We start from the raw sequence: 24,146 nt of genomic DNA on the forward strand, positions 1-24,146 counted from the left end.
TATATTAATAAATATTTAATTATGCTGGTTGGAGGAAAAGCTCAGATGCTGGAGCGCAGCATACTGTTCATCGTGTACTGTAAATATTACAGCTTCCTTTCAAGTTCTCTTCTCGCCTGTAGAGATAACTGCAGACGCATTGGTTTCAGGCTCCTGTTTGGGCTTGTGCCACCTGCGATGTGAAGCTAGGTTGGCTGGACAACTGAATGCTGTAACAAAAACAATATTTTACATGTAGTTGCATTGGTAAGTGAGAGATAGCTTTCTGATGGAGGGTTATGACAGATGAGGTCATGTCGCCTTTAATTAGAGGTAAGCACTCTTGTGGGTAAATTTATTTCACTGCTATCTATTTTAGTGCAAGTGCTGTTGATAAAGCTGTTATGTTGTTTTCAATCTAGGATAGGCAGAGTTGCAAGCAACTGAGAAGCAAACTTGAGAATTAGAGGTTGCTTCCATATGCTTCAGTAGTAGGACAACTCCAATTTGTGTAAATTTTGCTGCTGGTTGACAAAAGATGCGCAGAGATTTGTGAAAGGTCCTTTTCATAGATGTATCATGAGATATTTTAAGAACAAATCTTAGTAATGTGTTCCCATTTTATGGCGGGGTCAGTGATTTCACTTTGGGGATAATCGGTCAGAGTTGGAAACAGATGGAAAGCTCCAATCTTGCTATTTGATCACCATAAATTTAAATGCTCAAGGTATCAAAATGTATTTTACACTAGAGCATGTATTGAAACACCAACATGTTCAAAATACTGAAATGAATCTAAAATTGGCCAAAATTATTTAACTTGTTTACCTTTGAAACACTCTGGACACTTGTAGTCTATGTAGATAATGCTAGGACATCTATGCTCGGCTAGATGGTAGACATCAGCAAACTTTGTCTCGCACAACCGACACACATAATCACCAATTACATTTTGTATTCTTGAAAGCATCTTTTTTGACTCCTCTGATTTGTCAACCACATTGTACCTGTCAAGCAGACATGTTGCTTTACGGTTGAAGTTTGACAGCTTAAAATAATCTAAATAATTTTGTTTTATAGGTTTAGAGAACATCTAGTTGATACGTACAAAAAATAGATTTAAGAGTTATCTTTCCATGATGGCGTGACAAGTCATCACCAAACGACTTTGCATGCATACTTCGATACATACGTACATACAGTTTTAACTACTTTGCACACATACATACTTTCCAAAAACAGATGGGCAGGAAGAGCATACAATCCTAAAGTGATAATACCTTCATCACTGAAGGGATTAATAGTGTTTGAAAGTTTTTGTACATTGTGTAGCCACTTAGCAACAATATTCCAAGAGTTATCTTTCCTTGATGACATGCTAAGTCATCACCAGCTTTTAGTTCTATGCATACATACTTGGACTCAATATCTCCATTGGTTGGACTACTGGCTTCTTCTGTTGCTGCTGCCTGTGCATCCCTGCTCACTCTTTTTATCATTATCCCAGAGATCGGTGACTGTTCACATTGACTCTGTTTTTTACCTGTCTTAAGCCGCTTGCATTCCTTCTTCTGCTTCAAATTCTGAGCTAAACATACAAAGAAATATATTTAAATACGGGATGCGGTCCTGATCCCATTCTAAGAATTATTTGTTATTAATATCGGCAATGAAATCTATAAGACATATCACATGCTATCCTTGGCCTGTGGACCACAACTGTTACAACAAAGCTATTCTGTTGTTGTTTTATGTTTAAGGCTGTTAATACGTTCTTACATTTATGCTGCCGCTTCTGTCCAGTCGCTGCTGCATCCTTATACACTTCTGGTGTTGGCACATTTGCAAAAGTTGGAGGTGAGGGATTGCCAGTACTTGAACCTAAAACATTTAGGATATATAACAACTTACCAAATGTTGTTGTAGATACTTCATATAGAGTGAGATCCATACCGGTATATGAGTTAATTATATTATAATAGAATATTATCTAATATACCAGTATGGATCTCCCTTTTTTATAATGTTTATGTTATAATATATTAATATTATAATACAATATTAATATGATAAAATTATATTATAATATAACAACATCTATAATGATGAATCAGGATAATAGAGCGAGTTCTAAATTTATAGAAAAAAGTAATCCATGTAGAGTGAGTGATATCAATAGTTGCAGAGGAGAGTGAGTGATAGCATGAGCTGTATAAAAATAGATAGGGCTAGTTTGCTTGTCATTCCATCCAAAAACTGCGAGGCTACCAGAAATTGTACAAAGGAACACTAACAGCTTCGGCGATTTCATTTGATTTTTTTCTTTGATCTTTCTGTCCAATCAGTCAGAGAGTTTGTTATGACAGGTCTAGTACACGGCTAGTTGAAATACCTCCGTTTGGTTCGCTTAATGGCGGAGTGAGTAGGCTGTTCGGTATGGTCACCCCTTTCTGTTGAACTCCGTAGCTAAGGCTATGAGGAATCATGGCTGTCTTACTTGTGTGCATCCCTCCGTACTTCAAGTACAGATAACAGCAGTTCATAGTTTGCGTTGCTCAGAATGACTCGAAAAAACTAACTGTTTTGATGCGCAATCTTCCTACCTAGGTATCTTTATAGTGACTTCTTCGCTTTTTAATAGACACCATAGACATCGACCGCTAATTATTTAGTTCTAATATTGCAAAATGATTTGATTGGGTGTGTCATTGCTTATTCTTAGAATTCCGAATTCAAATATATCAACTCTGCCACGCTTAATTTCGTAACAAGCCTTTTTATGTGTGACATTATGTGTTCATGATAATTATACAAAGGAATACGTGAATTTCACAAGCATTGAAACCAACTGGGATTACAGAATGTGTCTATTACTGTAGGCAAAGAGCTCTATCAAACATAGATACTGAAAGAGATCCCTCTTTCTTCCAGCCCTTTCATCTTTTTATATCACATGCTGAACTATGCGTATGCCCCTTAAACCAGGGCAAAGCATAGATACAATTTCAATATTATAATTTTATAAAGCGTTGACAAGGTTTAGCTACCTAAGCAAAGATTTCCAAAAAAAAATTTTTGTTTGTGAAATCTGGTAAGAATTAAATTTTACAAAATCAGTCTTGTAGTTCCTTATTCATTACCTATTGCTAGCAGAACAGGCAGGTTAATTTGTATCAAGTTTCAATATATTTTATATGTTTTGATTTCATTTTAGAGAAAAGTTTCTGCACAAAAATTTATTATTAAATAAATCTATTTTAAAGAAAAGATTTGAACATAAAGTGAAAATAAACAACAATTAGACAATAGCAGCTAGATGATCAAAATGTTGTTCAACCCAGTGGTTTCCGTCACCAAGCTATTTCGTGGTGTTTTTAATATAAGACTAAAAACTCCAAAGTGTAAAATCACCAATCCAAACTTTTTTTTAAATTTTGCGTAATTTTAAACAATTTACATGCAATAATATTGCATGTAAATATACACCGACATCATAAATAACATAACATAAAGCATAAAAATATTATGTTTTGTTGATAAAATCAAACATTACTGGGTGGGTTCCATGAGACACTTACAAATAGGTGTTTGCAGCTGGTCAAAAGCTAACCTAGAGACAGGATAGAGTGACTCACGAATGATGGAATGTCTGTTGGCTGACTGAAAGCGAACTGCTGTTGGCTCATCATGGCTGCCCTCATGAGAAACTGTTGAAGCAGCATATTCATTTGGTAAGTTTGCTGACAACCTTGTAAGTTTAGCCTTGAAGGCGTCAGCAGCGGATTTAACATCTGATGGCCAATCAGCGGGTGCTTCAGAGTGTCAGGACTCCCCATGCTAGCTAGTCGAGGTATGATGAGGTCAGCAGGTGGCTTTGTTGATGCATTCGTCATGCTGTGTTTGTTCTAAAATATATTTTGTATCTGCAGCTATGCAATTTTTAATGTAGAATTCACAATTTAATAGCAGAGTAAAAAAAGTCTTGCTCTTTTTTTGCCGAAACGTGGATAAATAAGACGCATCACAGTTTTGAACTCAAAATTGAAACTTGCCAGAAATAAAACTTTTTTCTAGCACAACCATCTAGTAAATGGCAAAATATAACCTCAGAGAGCAATTTTTTTTAAAATGCAGTTTTCTAAAACGGACTAAATCACAATGTGTAACAAAAATATTTGGTTAGAAATAAAAACTTTCTACAAAAGTTACAAAACGGTGTTTAGTATATGTTAGTGTAAGAGATCGTAAAGTTGTGTATATTGTATTTAGCATCTATAGATTTAAAATTTTTGTCTGAAATCAAAACCATATTATAGCAAACAAAAAACTTTTTTACCAAGGGCAAGTCCACGTACAGCATCACCAAATTATGCTGAATGAAAAACAACAAAATACTTTCTAGGTTCCTAACTGAAAAACAAAGTGTATAGCACAACTAAAACGAATTTAAATTAAACAGATTGGAATAGACATAAAGTGAATAACTGGTAGACACTGGCTAGACACTGGTGACCTACCTGGCTACGAGATACCGAGTGCTGTAGGATGCTTTTCATCGTGCTGCTTGTCACCTCATTAGCAGCTGTGTCCAGTCGACCAATGGGATTTGTTTGCTTATTGGCACATTCTTTTGAGAGCACACGCGCCCGCGAGTCACTTGCCGCTGGTGGCACGCTTCACTATCTAATCCCTTTTTATAATACACGGCTCCACTTGTTGCACCTTGTCAATTATAGGCTAGCACTTTCTAGGCTGGTTATAGAGCAAGTGATTAGAGTGGATAACATTCGTGTTGATTATGTAACTTTATTGGAAAAAAGGTGATATTTTTATTTAAACTCATTTGTTGCGATGTATTTTCTATAATTGGTCACAAAATGTGCTTGAAGAACAGACCTTCTAAATTAACTTTGCTTGTCAGTTTACCAAAAGATTAAAATGGTTAGAGGTGTGTATGTTAACCTTCTGTTGGCAATATTAGTCATCAACAAAATGATGCTTTGTATTACTTGCCAAAGGAAAGAAAAACAAAAGAACAGAAATCAGGAGCTATTGAGTGAGCTTAACAAGTGTTCTAAAAGTTGGTAATCTATTCGTACTGTGGAGGAGTCAGGATAGCGAATTGTAGATTGTAGCGACAGAAATTTCATAAACTAAAACATATGATGGTGGATGAAGTATGTTGGTGCCACAGAATAGAAAATGATGTTTGTCATATGTGTGGAAGGATGAATACAAATGTTTCTTTTCGTTGTTGTCGACAACATCGTTTTCGTAGAGTAGCCTAGTAAATATTTACATCAATGAATTAGTATTGTTACAGGACTTCGTCTAAGGCAAGCCAGCATACTGCTAACCGTTGTATTATCAATGGAAACCAATGTCATTTTTGGGGAACTTTAGTCACAAGCGCCGTTACGCTTTTTTCTCACATTTTTTGTGCGCAATTATGCATTTGTTTGATCGTGATGGTAGTAGCTAGGAGCAAACCACCATTATGTTCACACATAATAATCTCTAGTAGGCCAGTTCAGGTAAAAATGGGTGCTCTTTAGTTTGTAGAACAGTTTTACCCTTGACAGCATTTCATAATCCTTAACAAAAGACCGAATAACCATTAGCTAAAAAAATAGTACGAATGAAAAATACATCATTACAATAGCAAACGAGCTAAGGATAATATACTCGCAATATTTAACACTTAAAATCAAAACTACTCATTGTCCTTCACCTTTGCCTATATTTTAAAATTTTGGGAGACTTTCCTCATTAGTAGTTTGAGTAAAGATTTCCCAAATTGCATGGCCGGCGGCCAACTACGTAACAACAGTATATCTAAAGGCTAGGTTACATAATAACGCAGTATGTCAGCATTAATTCTACAATACTTGGGTGATTGTTTTGTGATAACGTTATTCACACTATCATAATCCCATCCGCATCTATATCGGCAAACAGTCCGTGACCATCGTTCTCATTATGAAATGTGGCGGCTGAAATGATGAAAAAAGGAAAGAAGGGAAAAAATGAATAAAGGAAAGAATAGATTAAGCAATCGGCAACAGCCAATAACCCTCACCGAAGTGCTGCATTGTGTGAACCAGCCTTTAGGAGCCAGAGCTTAAATTAATTCATGGGTTTCAATAACTTACCGGTATTTAGTTCGACTGGATTTCTTCCTCCACCCACTCCATCACTCTACCCAATGCCTCTTCTAGGCAGTGGGTAGAATGATACCTGAGTAATATATCTAGACTGTATACATTATATAGTGCTCTAGGTATGATTATAAACATGGTTATTTGGTCAAGGTAGGTTATTTCTAAATGTTCCAAAGTCGCTTCGCAAAAGCTAAGTTTTCAAACTAATCGTACACTCAGTAACTGTTGCTTTGCAAAACTCCTGTAAATTTTTCTTTAGCATCTGGTCCCTCAGCGCACATGCGTTTCAATATCTAAACAGGGCAATATTTGGTTCTCCTTCCGGGATCAGGCAAATGCATGAAAAAAGACATTAGCTCACTTTAATGACAGTCACATCACTTGCTGTTGATGGATTCGGCTAATCATACCCGAGGGAAGAACAAAACATAATTTATACTTTGATTCTAATATTACAAAGTTGTAATTGAGTTTTAAATAAAAGCATGAAAACAATATTGGGAAGGAAGGTATATCCGGCTCAGTGCCATCATGAATGACAATGCATACATCTAACAGCAATTCAGAATCTATGGAGGTGCTTGGTCTTGCCAGCTATTGGCCTTCTCTTTACAGACTGTCTCAACTTGATACAAAGGAAAACCAGATCATAAAAACATTAAAAAATACACTATTTTTTATCATTGGTTTTAATGTTTGATATTTGTCTTCAACTGATTTGTCTTTTTACGGTCATGAAAATTACAAAAAATTTTGGAATTTTGGCAGCATCGTTATGTTACTATATAAGCATCCTTAATCTTAAGACATTTAGAACAATCTCCAATAATAAACTCCACTGTGTTATTGTCTGTCTGTCTGTTAGTCTGCATAAATTCTATGCTATTCCTTGTCTTTCTGAACGATTTTGTTTAAACCTCACACACGTACGTTCCATGCCTTCATCGAGGCTGTCAAAGACATGTAGGTTCTAAACTTTGTCTGGTTTTTGAGGACGAGTCTCTTAAAAACCTAACGGATTATTAACATTAAGGACGATTGTCCTCAATGAAAGCTTTCATGGATTGTTGCTGTAAAAGGGGTGTAGCAAGTAGTGTTGAAAATCTTCACGTGTGCTGATGGGTGTCTAATTGAAAATGGAAAAAATCCTGAACAACAGGCTAAATGTTGGTAATTTATAAATAGACCGAGCATCTAGATCTGTCTAGTGTCTGCTGGTGAAAGAACGTTATTAACATTGTCTTTAGTCAGATAGCTTGAAATCAAAATGTAAGTACACTAAGGTTTATATTTTTATATTCGCTCCTTTATTGGCAATAATTTTATTTCAAGCATAAATGTTTCACAAATTATGCTATACAAGAATCATTATACAAAACAAGAAAAAAAGGTAAATTTTAAACTCTCTAATGAGATACTTTGGCTGCTAAACTATTGTGGTTTTGAACTTAGCTAGTGTGTGATCAGGATCTTAAACATTATCATTGTTATTGGCTGTCACTAAATTTTTTAAATTATTTTTTCTCTCGCCCAATCAGGTTTGAGCAAAGTCGTTCACCAGTAGACAGAAGGTTCATTCACGCATACAATATTTACACTCCGTGATGAGTTGGCATGATAGCCATCCATGTGGCGATTGATGAAAAGGATTTCTTTCAAGTTGAACATCTCAATCGCTGCCCTTTTGTTCTCTCTCCCTCTTTACTAGCTATTAAGCATCACCGTTTATTTTTCTTGACTTTATTTGCGAGGATCGCTTTGTTTGCCGAAGACAGGCTTTCACGATTGAATGAGCATTTTATGAAACAATCACGCCGCTGATCTAAGGTCAATGGAGCAGCTGAGAAGGCATCCAGCCACAGTTACGGCATGCATTATGTACTCGCGACTCCTATGATACTTTTACAAGGGTCTGCTTCAGAAGTTGGCTTCATTAATGTAGAATTTGGACGTTACGCTGTGTTATTTTACAAATACTTTAGTCTTATTTTCATTACTTTTTGCATACTGATAACTCAAGCTTGGATATTTTTGATGTACTTTCATAAAAGTGCAATAAACAAGTCATTTGATCCAAACTGATTTACTGCTTTTCCATGACAATTGCTTTCAATTGTCGTTTGACATTAGAATGACTTTTTTAGCTTATATTAATTTCAGTTCTAACTCGCTAATTTTTTTGAAGGTTATCTTGATAGTTAGATAAATATAGTATCAACCTCTAATAGTTAGAAGTTGATATAACAAATTTCTAATTAAAAGCTTTTTAAATTTCACAGTTTCTACAGAACCTTCGGCATCAAATACTGTTCACGGCAAACTATTTCATTTGCTAAATTTTCATTCCAACTTATTATCGAAGTTGAAAGAATTTGCAAGCAATTCAAATATTAAACTAAGGTCACATTTTCAGTGATTTATTTTAAACTGGAAACAATTTACATAGCTTACATTTCTATTTCTAGCAGTTCGTTTACAGAAGCAGACTATCATTTGCTTCTTAAAAATTAATCATTTTGCACTGTTACTTGTGTTTGTTTAGTTTTTCTTGATTTTATCAATAGATTAAGAAGAATTTTATCAAATACGGTGTTTTACATTGACCGCAATAAAATGTCAGTTTTCAACATGGTTTACTCCATCGAGCTATGTATGCAACATACACGGCGAAACACTATCAAACCAAACCTGAACATGGTGGCATATTTTGCTGATAAAACTGTCAGACAAAACCTGCATTTCGATAGTCTATACTAATTTTTTAGCCATAGCCTAATGATCTACTATGCCCAACCTAAAAACCACAAGTTTGGGATCAATTACCAAGAAAGCCATTGGTGGTGACTGGAGTGACATCAAACCTTAAATTGTTCCACTGCAACAATGCTCTTAAAAACACCCACACAGCCTCTGCTTGCGGGAAGCTGAGTAGACACTGTATTAGATTTGGAGGGGTTGCTCACACTCTACACGCACCAATTCTGCAGGGCACTTGTCTACCCGCTACCATTTAGTGTGAATAACAGCTATCTAGTTTACCAAAATGAGTGACATTAAGAAGTACCGATGCTTACAGATTTAATAACTTGGTTACAGCTTAGACAACTCTGTTTTAGTTTGAAATATATAATATAGACAGAAGCTAAATCGCTGTAGTTTTGTGCTCATCAACATTAACTCTATTTCTTACGTTCAACGCCTTTGTGTACACTTTTATCTGTCACCACCTGTCACTTGTCACCACTTAATAATGGTGTATTGATGTAATACTAATATTGGTGAACATTCTTATATTCTGCTACTATACCATGCATTTAATGCATATAATTGCTTTTATTTATATATTACTAAATATTTTAGTAATGTTGGTTTTTGTGACCGTCGTTACATACCATTTCCAGTCAATTTACTGATTGAATTTTAGCAGTTTGTAATAAATAAAAAATTTTCAATATCAACAAGAAAAGCAAAATTTTTCTATTTCTAAAAATATAAAACAGGCCGACTGTTTAAATCTCTTATCATAGCATCTTACTTGAATTGATACATTATCAGATCTGAAATTGTGAAGGCAGCAGCTTTCAAACTTAGTTTCGAGAAAATGACAGGACAGGGGAGATAAATCTAAGAAGGGTTTTAGCAAAAACTGAAAGGTGAAAATGTGTAATTCTTTAAAATCTCACAAATAGGCAACCACCTTTTTTAACTTTGCTCTACATAACATCTTTATCGACGTTGTTTGTCATTATTACTATGGACACTTCCTGTGAATCTCTCTGGACACATCCTGTGAATCTCTCTGGACACATCCTGTGAATCTCTCTGGACACATCCTGTGAATCTCTCTGGACACATCCTGTGAATCTCTCTGGACACATCTTGTGAATCTCTCTGGACACATCCTGCGAATCTCTCTGAAGTTTCTAATTTTTAACTAAATCTAAAGGGAAATTATTCATGACCAACTACAGCAATAGCAGGTAAATAGATTTGTTCACATATAGAATAAAAAGAGTAGACAAGATAATAAACACTCAGACATAAAATAGCTAGTAAATAAAGCCACATACAATGTATGTCTAAACGTAAATACAGGAGGTATATAGAGTTATATATACCTAGACATAAACATAGTTACAAGAGGTATATAGAGTTATATATACCTAGACATAAACATAGTTACAGAAGGTATATAGTGTTAAAATCCAAGTGGTTAAAATGCTAACAACTGTCAGAAAGGCTATCAGTTGAAACACTCTCAGCACACCAACAGTGATTGCTTGGGTAAACCTTTAGGTACGTATGACAGACAAATACTGTCTTTTTTACGGCTTGCAACCTGTTTGTAAAGTTAGGTAGATGACTTTCAGAGATAGTAAAAACGGTAGAGATTATGTCTCAATAAAATCACCCAACAGAAGGCAATAGCAAACCCTTGTTGAAACCTGCCAGTCATGGTTATAGGAAATTGGAGAGAGCCATGCTGCTGGACAGGACACAGGGCATGGTGCTGAAAAAGGAGATGGCTTTCTATCTACGTAATCGACGCTCTTAAATCTATGAGCGTTTTCACCATAGACAGTGACTGAGAAACACTTTCTCTTAATTAGCTTTATTCCATAGACAATTCAGGGAGACATTAAAGATCTCTATCATACGGAGAAACAAATTATTTCCAACAATCTTCAAACTGAGAATATTCAATAATGCATAACTTCTGTAAAAATCTATAAATTCTCATTAAATCTCAAGTTTGAGCTAGCAAAGATCAAACATACACAGCGCTTAGCGATTCTTTTCATCATGAAATTCATAATTATGTTCTCTCTTACATTGCCGTGCGTTTCTTCTGGTTTTATTGATGCTGAAATTGATGTACACTTGATAAGTGTTGGCAGAAAATGGTTTTGCAGGGAGAAATCTTTCTACTCACAGTCACTCTCTAGAAAGGCTTAATTGAGCGCCATCATAGATCTTCTCAAGCTAGAGTCTTAAATTCTCTGAAGGTTTTACAGTAGTTGAACAAGACAGAACAGCTATAATATTTATTTTAGTAGATCAATTTTCAAAAGGTAACAAATTGAGAAGGTTATTATTCTACTATGAGTACCCTAGGTGACCGAGTTTCAGGCAGTTTACGTGAATGTCAAGTGTTCGAAGCCCAAAAAAGCAATCTTTCACTCCAGCCTTCGGCCACCAACTCTGGCTTTAGACGGATGGCCGAACAGACTAACACGACTTGTAATATAGTGAAGATTGTCATATTTTGGAATTTGTGAGCGATTCCTATGTGTAGCGTAGACCATTTTATTATATTTCAAGTGTTGCTGCTTTTATTGGCAAGTAGTCCAGTAACTGGATTTAAAGCCTTGGATCAGAAGGTTGGGAGTTCAAGCCCAGCTGGACTACATCTTTTTTGTAAGATTTATATCTTTTATTGCAAATTGTAATATCTTTGTAATTGCAAAACCAACTACACACTGCTTTTGCTGCGTTCACGGTTGCACCAAGTATGACCTTCATTATCCGATACCAACTAAAATATAGTTATTATACAATAAAGTTGTTAATAATATGTTTTATAGTTGGCAGCAGTACAACTCAATAAATATATGATATACTAGGTCTTAATTATGGCCACAATTATAAACAACATATACAATATATATGGTACACATATAAACCATAAATACACAATTTATTTTGCATTTACATGTATGTAGACACAAGGTACATATATGCACCATATATGAGCCATATGTGGTACGTAAATGGTTCATATGAAGTAGATACATGAATGGTACATATTGGTGCATATATGGTATATACATATACCATATATGCATAATATGTGGTACATAAATGTATTATATATGATACATATACATATTATAAGCTCTGTGGGTCTGTAGGTCACTGATAGGCATACTGACAGTGATCTACAGAGCTCATAGAGACAGAGGTATCTATCAATATATGATCATCATTGTTAGGTTAACTGACAATGCATGAGACCCATATACATAACTTGGTACAATATTGAAGTGCACTCACTAAACAGTATGAAAAATGAGGTTCATGCTATTTAGACACATAGATAGTGTATCTATGTGACCAGTGGGCAAGCTCTTCTTGTGGTCAGAAAAGTAGATTGCTCAACAGTCTTAGCTGGTATGAATGACCGCCTAAACTGATTTAGAAATCGCTGACAATGGAATTGCTCAGGATTTGTGCGGATCAGAGCTGATTAAATTTGCCGCATAAATCCGATTTTGGAGCCAACTTGTGTCCGATCAGAACTGGTACCTACGTCAAAAATAATCGGCTTGCGGCCGAAGAAATAGGTCCTAATCTGACTTGCACAAGTCTAAAAAAACATCCGTTACTTTTAGTATAAAATGACCAACTTGTGCTCCAGCTCATCAGTCGTTTGCCAGCGCTTTAACGAGACTGAAGTGGAGAGCACAGAACTTACATACTCACAAGTAAGTGTTTTGTGTTAATACCAGGTTATTAAAACCTCAGATGGAAAACACTAGAGGGAGATGTTTTAAATTTAAATTGAGTGTTCAACTAATTTTATAAATTATATTTTATTTGGAAAATAAATGTTCAATTCTTTTATACCGTTGAAGATAATTGTTATGTAGGGCATTGAGACTTTTAAACTATAACTGGACGAAGTGACTCTGGAAGTTTTGATTGTTATAAATAAAGCCAGAGTTAAATGATAAACTAATAAATCACACTCTTTTAATTTTGAGTCATACAAAGCAATTGTTGAAGTTTATAAGTTCACACAGCAGAACCCGGTTGCTCAGTTCAAAGTTCAAACATGTAGTGTGTTACACATAAACCTTGTAATAAGATTTATATGCTGAGTGAATAATAACTGAATAAAAACAAGACAGACAGAGAATTAGCCAACTAAAAGATATATTAGGGACAAATTTGTAGCACAATAAATAACAATGGTATGCTAAGCATATTTTTCCTATTACAATATCATATATGATACTTACATGTACTATATAGGATACATACATGTACCATATATGCATCATAAATAGTACATATACTGGTATGAATCTAAATCACATCCCTTAAGTGTTCTAAAAACTATTACAGCTGAACATATTTAGAGAGAAAATGATCTCAGCAGCCGCAGCAAGCTTCTAGACAAGAGACCAAAACTTGACCTCTTGCCCCATTGAATCAATACATTTACTCAAATTTTATTAGCAATTCCGAACACTAACATCGCATCCCTTTGTCCCTGAAACCTCTTCAAACAGCCATTGCAATGTCGTTGTTCCATGAATGATGAAACCTTCAACGCCTCCAATCGCTTCATATCATCACCGCTCTTATTCCCCTATAAACAACGGCTAATATGTTTGAAAATCCATCGTAATCTTGCTCAAGTGTTTCACTGTGTTGACACTCAAGCCTTGAAGCATTCTGTCCATTACAATGTTAAACGCTTATCGAAACGCAAATAATAGCATGGCACGTGCGTATAATAGCGGAGAAACATCTGCCCCTACTCGTGTTATTTGAGCACTACCGTAGGAACCCAACTGAACTATTGCATTATGAAATGTAATGCACACGTTTCTCTTATTATGTTGCAGTCTAGTTGGTAAATACTGAATTTCTTTAGAAATGATTTATCTTCAACTTGGTAATTCAGAAGCAAGCTTGAATAGCGGTAATTGCACTAACATTGAGCTCTCACTGAAAATGTTAGTCAAATTTGCTGCCATTATGTTTAGGCCTCTATACACTGGCTGGAGCTAGATCATCTAGATTAGAACATTGTTGCTTTACAGCATTCTGGGAGAAGCATCAGTGAGCTAGTCGATATGCACCATAGACAGCACAGTCGATATGCACCATAGACAGCACAGTCGATATGCACCATAGACAACATAGACGATATGCACCATAGACAACATAGACGATATGCACCATAGACAGCACAGTCGATATGCACCATAGACAACATAGACGATATGCACCATAGACAGCACAGTCGATATGCACCATAGACAACATAGTCGATATGCACCATAGACAACATAGACGATATGCACCATAGACAGCACAGTCGATATGCACCATAGACAGCACAGTCGATATGCACCATAGACAACATAGACGATATGCACCATAGACAGCACAGTCGATATGCACCATAGACAACATAGACGATATGCACCATAGACAGCACAGTCGATATGCACCATAGACGACATAGTCGATATGCACCATAGACAACATAGACGATATGCACCATAGACAGCACAGTCGATATGCACCATAGACAACATAGACGATATGCACCATAGACAGCACAGTCGATATGCACCATAGACAGCATAGACGATATGCACCATAGACAACATAGTCGATATGCATGATAGACACCATACTCGACATGCACCATAGACAGCATAGACATAAAGTGAGCTTATAGTATTTATAATCATTCGTATTCCATCTAGCTTTCTTTACTTTTTCAAAACTATTGATCAAGTAAATACCTTGTAATCAATCTAGAGATTTGCAATTATAGCAAATTGGCTAATTTTTGACTGCTTTGTTTTAGAAGAGCCGCCTGCTATCGTTGTAACCATTTGCTATGACCTAGCAAAGATATAAAGTTCCTTTAAGAGGTTGCATGTATAAACACTAGTGATTAATCTAGCACCTTTGTAGCCAGGTGTAGGAGGGGGCTATGATGTAGGTATGGCTAATATGTAGGCGTGGCTAATGTGTGGGTGTGACTAAAAATGTGGGCGTGGCAATAAAGTGGGTGTGTCCAATAGGTAGGCATGGCTAGTGCGTAGGTGTTGCTAATATTTAGGTTTGGCTAACATGTAGAAATGCCCATTATGTAGGCGTGGCTAATAGGAAGGCGGAGCCAGTATGTAAGTTTGTCTAATATTTAAGTGTACCCAAAATGTAAGTGTGTCTAGCATGTACATGTGCTCATTATGTAGGCGCGACTAATATGAAGGCAGAGCTAATATGTAAGTGCCGCTAATATGTAGGTGTACCCAATATGCAAGTCTAATATTTAGGTCTATTCTGAAAAATACTTTCATGAGCTAGAGATTACCCGATTTGTTGGCAGCTCCGAGTACCTCTATAAGGAACACCCCACTCATATCTCTAATAAACAAATCCTTGAAGCAGATAACTCTAAAGCCACTCTTTTTGTTTTTTGCAATCAAATTCTGAGTGCATGGCTTTTGTTGAGAATATCTTGCTTAATGTGGTCAGTACAGTACCATACACATAGACTTAGATACTCAAAATGGTGTAGTATATTCACATGAAGTATTAATTTCTAGCAGCAGAAGAAAGCAATGTGTGCTGAGAGGCTACGGTGGGGCAGCCTCTGTCTAGTAGGAACTCTGGCATCTTCTAACTCGATTCATTAGTTGCTATCGGTAAATGTTCCTTACACTTTCTTACTGCAAATATTTGTATAAATTAAATATTTTAAAATAATTAAATTAACTGTTTTTAAACTTTACAAAACAAGTCTTAATATGTTTGAAAAGACTCAATTTTGATTGCTGTTAAACTAACCTCGATATAAAATCTCTTGACCAGGACTATTATGGCTATTAATAGAAGATATACAGTAGGCTCTCCGTTCAGTGTACAAGTATTCAGGTGGAAGAGTGAGTGGCAATCACGAAGTAAGGACAATAAAAAATTGAATAAAATTAATTCACAATGTCTTTGAAAGGAGGATGAGTTTGAACAATTCGAGGTGTTAGAAACTCCAAGTGGCTGGCAGATGTGTTGCAGATAACAAAGCCGTGATTGAGTAATATTTCCTGACACACGAATATTGGACCAATGAAATGAGGCTAAGCCTTTGCACGAGGTATTTGCAATAGACACGAATACCTTTGTAATGATCATAGACGCTTGTTGTTATTGTACTGATGGCCGAAAAAATGTGAAGTAACACATGAAAATTGATTAGAGGAATTGGCTAGTGGTACAACAAGACTGCCCCCATCTCATTGACATAACTAAAAGTTGTTAATTTTCTGGGAAATTATCTTAAAAAGGTTCAACCACAGCAGAATGCTAATTGGCTAACCTGTGCTCGTTAAAATAAAACATTATTGTTTATAGCTCCATATTCCTGTGAGAAAGCATCGGGGACTGTTGTAAGTGGGGTCTGTAGACTTTAGACTGATTTTTGAACCAACGTAGCGCAGGCGCAATTGTAGTTGGATGCCCTTCCTGACAGCGTCATCGGTCCTTGTTTAACTCGCACCATCGACTTACTAATCATATGTCAGTCCCTAACCATAACACCACTATTTTTTTACACTTTCTTCAAATTATAAATTCTTTTAATAATATATTATTTTTGTTATTATCTTTTTTGTATAAATGTATTCTTTGTATTAATATATACATTATAATACTATTTTCTACTAAACAAATATTTTTGTAACAACTTTCCAAATATTTTTCTATTATGATCGTAAGCTGATCAGCAGACAAACAACGAGATGTGATACCCCGAACTGTTCCTAAAAAGTGTATAACAGTTATTGATAGCTAATGATCAATATCCTAATTGGCTAGGCCAAATTGTACATTATGTTCACACGATGGGTTTGTATGTCAACAAGTTTTGCTAGGAAAGTGTTGTAGAAAAAATAAAAACTTTACTCAAAATAACTCCGATTTAATCTGACATAAATATAGATTTACCTGACTTTAAACCACTTGTAGACTTTTAGTAACGGTTGCTTTGGATATGAATTACTACTGCCTCAGAAAGGTACTAACTTATTCGTTTCATTGCATCCTGGGTTATAAAGCTGAATCTGTTCTAATGTCTTGAATGGTATATCACGGGCATCAATGTTTGTAATAACAACTGTTAATAAGATCTCCCAAACTACTTGTCCGTTTTAAAAGTATGACGATGCTGGAAGTTCTATGCACAGTGAGAGATCTTCATGTGTAATATGTATGTGCACAGTTATTCATAGGTGTGGAAAGGTGGTAGAGCGGTGAAATAGTACTGTGCATATTTAGAAATCCGAAGATCTGAGTTCAATTCCTCTTCTGGGCAATTTTTTTTCCTAGTTCTCATAGCGTGGCTTCAGAAGGATGGACACGGCATTAATATATTAAATATTGAGTTGCCTAAGATATACCAGATGAGCCACGTTCTGGTTGCGCAGACTTATGTACGAATTGAAAGCCAGTCTTGATGAAAATACAGAATTGATTTTTAGAAATGTCAGCGTCTGTGAATATCTATGCAGTGAGGTGCTAAAGGGAGCTCCTTCAGCTGAAGTACTTTAGCAGAAAGCAGAGGTAAAGGTCATCCCACGTTTACGATTAGGGATAAATTCTCTCCTTCTGGCAGTCGCCAATAAAAACCAACTAATAAAAACACGCTCAAAATGGCGTTGAAAGAATGTGAATGTTTATGGTTTTTCGTTATAACCTAATTCTAAATCAGCTGTTTAGGAGTTAAACAGAAAGTAAAAGATCCAACAAGGAAGCCTAATTTGATTGGTAGAGCAAATGACTTAAACGTTAGAGGGCTTTCTTGAACTAGTAAACCCCATTTAGGTAACCCAGTCTACCTGGCGGCTGCACGTGACACCTATAATTAGACTGCGACTTGGGATATGACCAAGTCACGCAAAGACCTTCCCAGCGGGCCATATCTGTCTTTGGTCAAAACTAGGCCTCTCTATATTGTGTACTGCCTCAGGTCGGGCTCAGTCCTGTCCTCACTTTATTATAGAATTCACGAGCTTTCAAAACAAAACGAATGCTTCGATGTACCTGGCTGGCATTTTCTCAAGATATGCATCCTTTGCTTGCAGGCTAGATGGTCATGCAATGGGGACTTGGCACGTAGTGTCTGAAAGTGTCTAGGTTAACATTGCATCAATCATGCCGTCAGCATGTTCATGATTTGTGTGTATATGGATAAATGCTTGATGCAACCAGAGGATACATTTAGAGGTACATAGACATATATTTAGATGTGTATATGCATAAATGTATATAATATATGCATATATATTATATACACATATATATAGATCTATACTATATACACATATATATACACATGTATACGCATATATATACATATATACTAATGTATTTATATATGCATATATATACATGTATATATATATATATATATATATATATATATATATATATATATATATATATATATATATATATATATATATATATATATATATATATATATATGTACATATATATACATACATATATGCATATATATGCATGTATATATATATGCATGAAAATATGCATGTATATTAAACATGTGAATATATAGATCTTTACAGTAATTAACATATAAATATGCATATATATATTTTGATAGATATATATAAGATATATATATATAAGATATATATATATGTTGATAGATATATATATATATATATGTTGATATATATCTATATATATATATAAGATATATATATATGTTGATAGATATATATATGTTGATATATATATATATATATATATATATATATATATATAGATATATATCAACATATATATATCTATCAACATATATATATATATATATTAGCTGTGCCACTCGGCGTTGCCCATGTGTAATAGAAGAGTCTTTGGACAGAAAATTGATTTGTGTTTAACATATAACAACATTTGCCATTATAACTTTCAAAGTGCAAATCATGAAAGAAGTGTGCCGTGTAGTTGAAATAAATTAAGAGAAAAATAAGAACAACTGTAAAGGTTTTAAAACTTTGTCAAACAACTCTAACTTTCAAGTTAGTAGCCTGGCAACTCCATTAAGCTAAAAACTCCACTAAGCTAAGAACTCCACTAAGCTAGTTAATAAGGTTAGGCTTCCAATGATGGTAAGCCATGACTTTGAGTCTGTATTGTTGTCCAGCTCAGCTGTTCTAATAATAGCTATAGCCGGATTTCCAACAGACGGGCTTTGAGAAATATATATATATATATATACATATATATATGTATATATATACATATATACATATATATGTGTATTTATTTATATAATTTTATAAATATGTTATATATATAAAATTCCAGCTATAGCTATTAAAAACTTTTTATAAAGAAACCGTACCACAAGAGATTTGATCTCAGATCCTCCTGTTCACCAGTCCGATGCCTTACCAACTCAGCCACACATGTTTGATGCATTTAGGGGATATATGTCGCTATATGGGAGCAAATACGCTACCACTTATGGTCACGACATAAAGTGATGGCATAACGTCACAGAGAGGGGTAGCTCTTATTAGTAAGCTTACTCAAATTGTTCATTGGCAATGTGCCAGTCGAATAGCAAGTGGCAGCCAACTTTCATTATTTCTCATTGTTTATAAGCTGATTTTAATACCCGGGCCACACCGAATAGCAAAACTAATAGTTATATATATAGATATTTACTTATACATTATATAGAGTATATATAAACACTTATGTTATATAGACACTACATATATAACATAATATATATATATATATATATATATATATATTTATTTATATGCATCTATTTTAGAACCGTATTTAATATTCAGAATTTATTTACATGAATGGTTTGTTCACATATCGGCATATGACAATGCAGTAATCGTGTAGGCGTGTAAGAGTGGTTCGATTTGACATAAACATTTATCTAACTGCAATTATTACAAATAATGTTTTTGTTACTCATCTCCAATATTTGGACTTTTTATAAATTTACATTAAATAGACATACACCTGATAGATAGTTATTTTAAAAGTATTTGAAAGGTTTTGACCCTGTTTGCTCATGTAATGCAGGAATAGTATGTCAACTTCTATATATGCAAGCTTTTAGGGGAAAGTTCATATCAATGTGTAAGTTGGCTGACTCTCTGCTTTGCTGACAGCACTTTTAGTATTGATCCATTATGTTCATTTCTCATAGCTGTTAATCAAAGAGCACATCCTTTTACAGACACTGATTCCTAAACGCGACCATCAAAGCCTATTTGCATCCGTACAAACAAAACGAGAGATAATTATGTTTACTTTACCGTGATTAGAGCCGAGTATTTATTATATTAAATCAATTTGGAATATTAAGTTGGTATGTCATATCAGCTTGTCATAACGAGCTTATGACAAATATGGTTACGGTGTGTTTGCTCTATATGATTGTTGTTTGCTTTCTACAATGATGGCAGCAGTGGTGTGATAGGCCCTTGGCATATCAATTAGCATGTCTGGAGCTGTAAGCATTGCTTCACGTTAACATCAATATAATTTATATGCTACTAAAGATGAGGTGCTTTTTAGTTAGTAAGTCAGAGTAAGGATAATGTTTGACTCACACAGTGACAGCTGTCATAAGTTATTCCTCACAATTGTTTGACTCACACAGTGACAGCTGTCATAGGTCATTCCTCACGATTGTTTGACTCACACAGTGACAGCTGTCATAAGTCATTCTTGACAATTGTTTGAATCACACATTGACAGCTGTCATAAGTCACTCCTCACGATTATTTGACTCACACAGTGACAGCTGTCATAAGTCATTCCTCACGATTATTTGACTCACACAGTGACAGCTGTCATAAGTCATTCCTCACGATTATTTGACTCACACAGTGACAGCTGTCATAGGTCATTCCTCACGATTGTTTGACTCACACAGTGACAGCTGTCATAAGTCATTCTTGACAATTGTTTGAATCACACATTGACAGCTGTCATAAGTCACTCCTCACGATTATTTGACTCACACAGTGACAGCTGTCATAAGTCATTCCTCACGATTATTTGACTCACACAGTGACAGCTGTCATAGGTCATTCCTCACAATTGTTTGACTCACACAGTGACAGCTGTCATAATTCATTCCTCACGATTGTTTGACTCACACAGTGACAGCTGTCATAATTCATTCCTCACGATTGTTTGACTCACACAGTGACAGCTGTCATAAGTCATTCCTCACGATTGTTTGACTCACACAGTGACAGCTGTCATAATTCATTCCTCACGATTATTTGACTCACACAGTGACAGCTGTCATAAGTAATTCCTCACGATTGTTTGACTCACACAGTGACAGCTGTCATAAGTCATTCCTCACGATTATTTGACTCACACAGTGACAGCTGTCATAATTCATTCCTCACGATTATTTGACTCACACAGTGACAGCTGTCATAAGTAATTCCTCACAATTGTTTGACTCACACAGTGACAGCTGTCATAAGTAATTCCTCACAATTGTTTGACTCACACAGTGACAGCTGTCATAAGTAATTCCTCACGATTGTTTGACTCACACAGTGACAGCTGTCATAATTCATTCCTCACGATAAGTTTTCTCACTCATTACTGGCTGCAAAGACAAAAAAACTTCATAATTATAACTTTCCAATTCAATGTTTAAGTCTTCAGCTCTTGTCTAGTAAAACTTAAGAACTCAGTTAATAGAATCTATCATACCCAGCTAGTACTAGTACCTCCTATTCACTATTACTAACACTAGCTGAATTGTGCCAGAGAGCTGTGTAAGTAACTTGAGAAATAAGACTGCAGTGAAAGCCTGAGATTGTTGAGTGTGTTGGGGGCTCCCTGAATATAACCTAATGACTTTTTCAATTTACACGATCTTAGCTAAAACAAACTGGCTTTTTAATAACTTTTCTACTAATAGGCAATAAAATATGGCGAATACTAAAACAATAGTAACATAAAGCTTCCCTTCTCCATGACAGTCAGCAGGAAACTAGATGCTGAAGCAGTAATTTCTGCATTTTTGTTCACTTTTAAAAGAATATCTGTCGCACAGGCTTATTATTTTAATAATCAGGCGTTTGCAATTACATTGTTTTCTAGATTTTGCAACAGCTAATTTTGCTGCGTCACGTTACGTTGTTACAGATTGCAATTACTTATGATGTCAAAATTATAGCTTTAGCTCTTCGATTTCTCAAGGATGGTCAGTAGTCTTATAAAAAAAGGAAATACATAACTTGTGATCGAAGTGTGGTGTATAATAGTAGCAGACTAGTAGTTATATTAAGAAGTTTTCCTCCAAATAAGTATCACAGGCTAATCTAGTCTAAGTCAGGGCCAACAGCTCATCTTTTATTACAACTACTGTGCTAATGATAACTGACCATGCATGGTCAGTTATCATCGTGTGCAGTAAGTATGTTAACAATATTTACATGGATGGAAAGGTGATGAAGTAGTACAGTGTTAACTCATTTGATTTGAGAGCTAAATGTCTGTGTTCAATCCCTGTGCAATGCAATTGTTTTTCTTAGCACTTTTAGCGTGAATTCGGACGAAATGACACCGCTCTTATTATAGTAAAGACTTACAAGCTCATAAAATAATAAACCACTAAAGATTAACCTATTAAAAATATATTTATTTGTTGAACACAAGAGAACATAAAATACAACAGGATCGAGTGAAAACATTTGTTTCAGTAAGATGAGAATAACTTATAATGCATGCACCTTTTCGTCGTATTTTTTGTAAACCAAACATAATTTTGTCAAAGCAATCACTGGATTGTGGAAGAAATATGGCATGCTGCAAAGCAACTCTTATAGATTATTTATATATACTATATATATTGCAGTCAATCAAATTGCAAAACAATCATAAAAAAATCACCGCATTTCGAATTATGACCAAATATTCAGAACAATTAAGAATCAGTGGCAATAGTATGTGCTCCATCAAATGTTTTGAAGCAACTATTGAAATAGAAAAATATACACTATACAAAAATAACAGGCTATACGCACACAATAAAAGCACAATGGTAAATATATGGACCCGGCAGTATTTATAGGAGTATAAGTCAAACAAAAGAACTAGTTAGTTGGCATGAACTCGTAATTAGTTAGTTTTCAAAGGCTGCATAAAGAGAGATAACATCTAAGTCAACTTGCAATTTGGCTAATAGCTAAAGGACAAATCGTCTAGTAAACTATACAACAGTCTGTACACATTCAGTTTATCAAGTACCAAGGTTTAACAACATGGTCCATTTGTCAGAAAGAAGAGGGCAAGTGTACAGGTTTTCTAAATGCGTATTTGGTGCCAATATAAACACATAGCAATCTACATGTATACTCTGGCAGCGAGCGGCTAACACTACAGAGAGGAAAAAACACATTTACATAGTTCAGATCACAATAAACTGAAATAGAGACTCCATCTGCAAAAATTCTGTGGAGTACAAAGCTGTCTGTCATCACAACTAGTAGAAACCAGTAAGGGTTCTGTTAAAGGGTGGTGTGACTTTTTCATTCTCTGTGCTGCCACTGCAGAAAGCACGCTGTTGTTGATGTTTTATTTGAAATGTAGAGAAGGTGGAGCTGGTGGTGGAATCGGTTACTACATTGTTGATTTCTGGCTCATCAGCTAAGAATAAGGATTTGCAGCTATAATGTTATAAAAGTGAAATTGTATCAAAACGCCTATCAACACAGCTCTGTAACATAGCGTTAGTCATCATCAAATTTACATTTTTTTCAATTAAAAAAAAGATATCTACAGCTTTTGCAAACTTTTTATTAAAATCATACCTAAGTTTGACACATTTTCTAAACTTCAATAAAAAATTGGCTATGTATCTTTGATAAAACGAATAAATGTAGAGAGCTTTTGACAAAGTTTTTCAAATCCTGAAATTGGTTGTTTGAACTTTGAACTCCAAACATTTATATAGTGAGTTTTTAGAGCATAGCCTAGATATCTATCAAAAATGAAACAGTGACACGAGGTGGATTATGGCAAAATTAACAAAAGGCTGGCATTGTTAATAAGCATTTTAAAAGATTTTAACTTAATAAGTTTATAAAAGAGCTTTATATTTGCTTCATCGCTACTTTTCTGTTACCTGTTACTGTTCTTTTGCAGAATTTTAAAAATTCAAGCAGT

At 35.0% G+C, this 24,146-nt stretch overlaps 2 protein-coding genes across 2 annotated transcripts in view; both read right to left on the minus strand.

Moving 5' to 3' along the window:
* LOC137401118 (cytochrome c oxidase assembly protein COX16 homolog, mitochondrial-like) overlaps positions 1-24,146 on the minus strand; it is a 386,239-nt gene that overhangs the window by 91,738 nt on the left and 270,355 nt on the right. The gene's annotated exons all lie outside the window — the stretch shown is intronic.
* On the minus strand, positions 100-3,779 carry LOC137400879 (transcription factor egl-46-like). The gene is made up of 6 exons (XM_068087222.1): positions 3,615-3,779; positions 2,372-2,495; positions 1,759-1,860; positions 1,396-1,567; positions 808-986; positions 100-209 (listed from the first exon to the last, which is right to left on the minus strand). The coding sequence occupies exons 1-6, from the start codon at positions 3,768-3,770 to the stop codon at positions 100-102; spliced, it is 843 nt and encodes a 280-aa protein (XP_067943323.1). The 5' UTR covers positions 3,771-3,779.

Source organism: Watersipora subatra, chromosome 7 (genome assembly GCF_963576615.1).
Source record: "Watersipora subatra chromosome 7, tzWatSuba1.1, whole genome shotgun sequence".
NCBI classification, from domain to species: domain Eukaryota; kingdom Metazoa; phylum Bryozoa; class Gymnolaemata; order Cheilostomatida; family Watersiporidae; genus Watersipora; species Watersipora subatra.

Bases quoted from the DNA above. Each gene is read 5' to 3' on its own strand.
- LOC137400879 (XM_068087222.1), bottom strand. From the start codon at position 3,770: ATGTTAAATCCGCTGCTGACGCCTTCAAGGCTAAACTTACAAGGTTGT. The intron at 1,861-2,371 runs GTATTTCAACTA...TAAATGTTTTAG, and splicing joins ATTAAGCGAACCAAACGGAG to GTTCAAGTACTGGCAATCCC. The intron at 987-1,395 runs GTATGTATGCAT...TCTGCTTGACAG, and splicing joins AATGGAGATATTGAGTCCAA to GTACAATGTGGTTGACAAAT.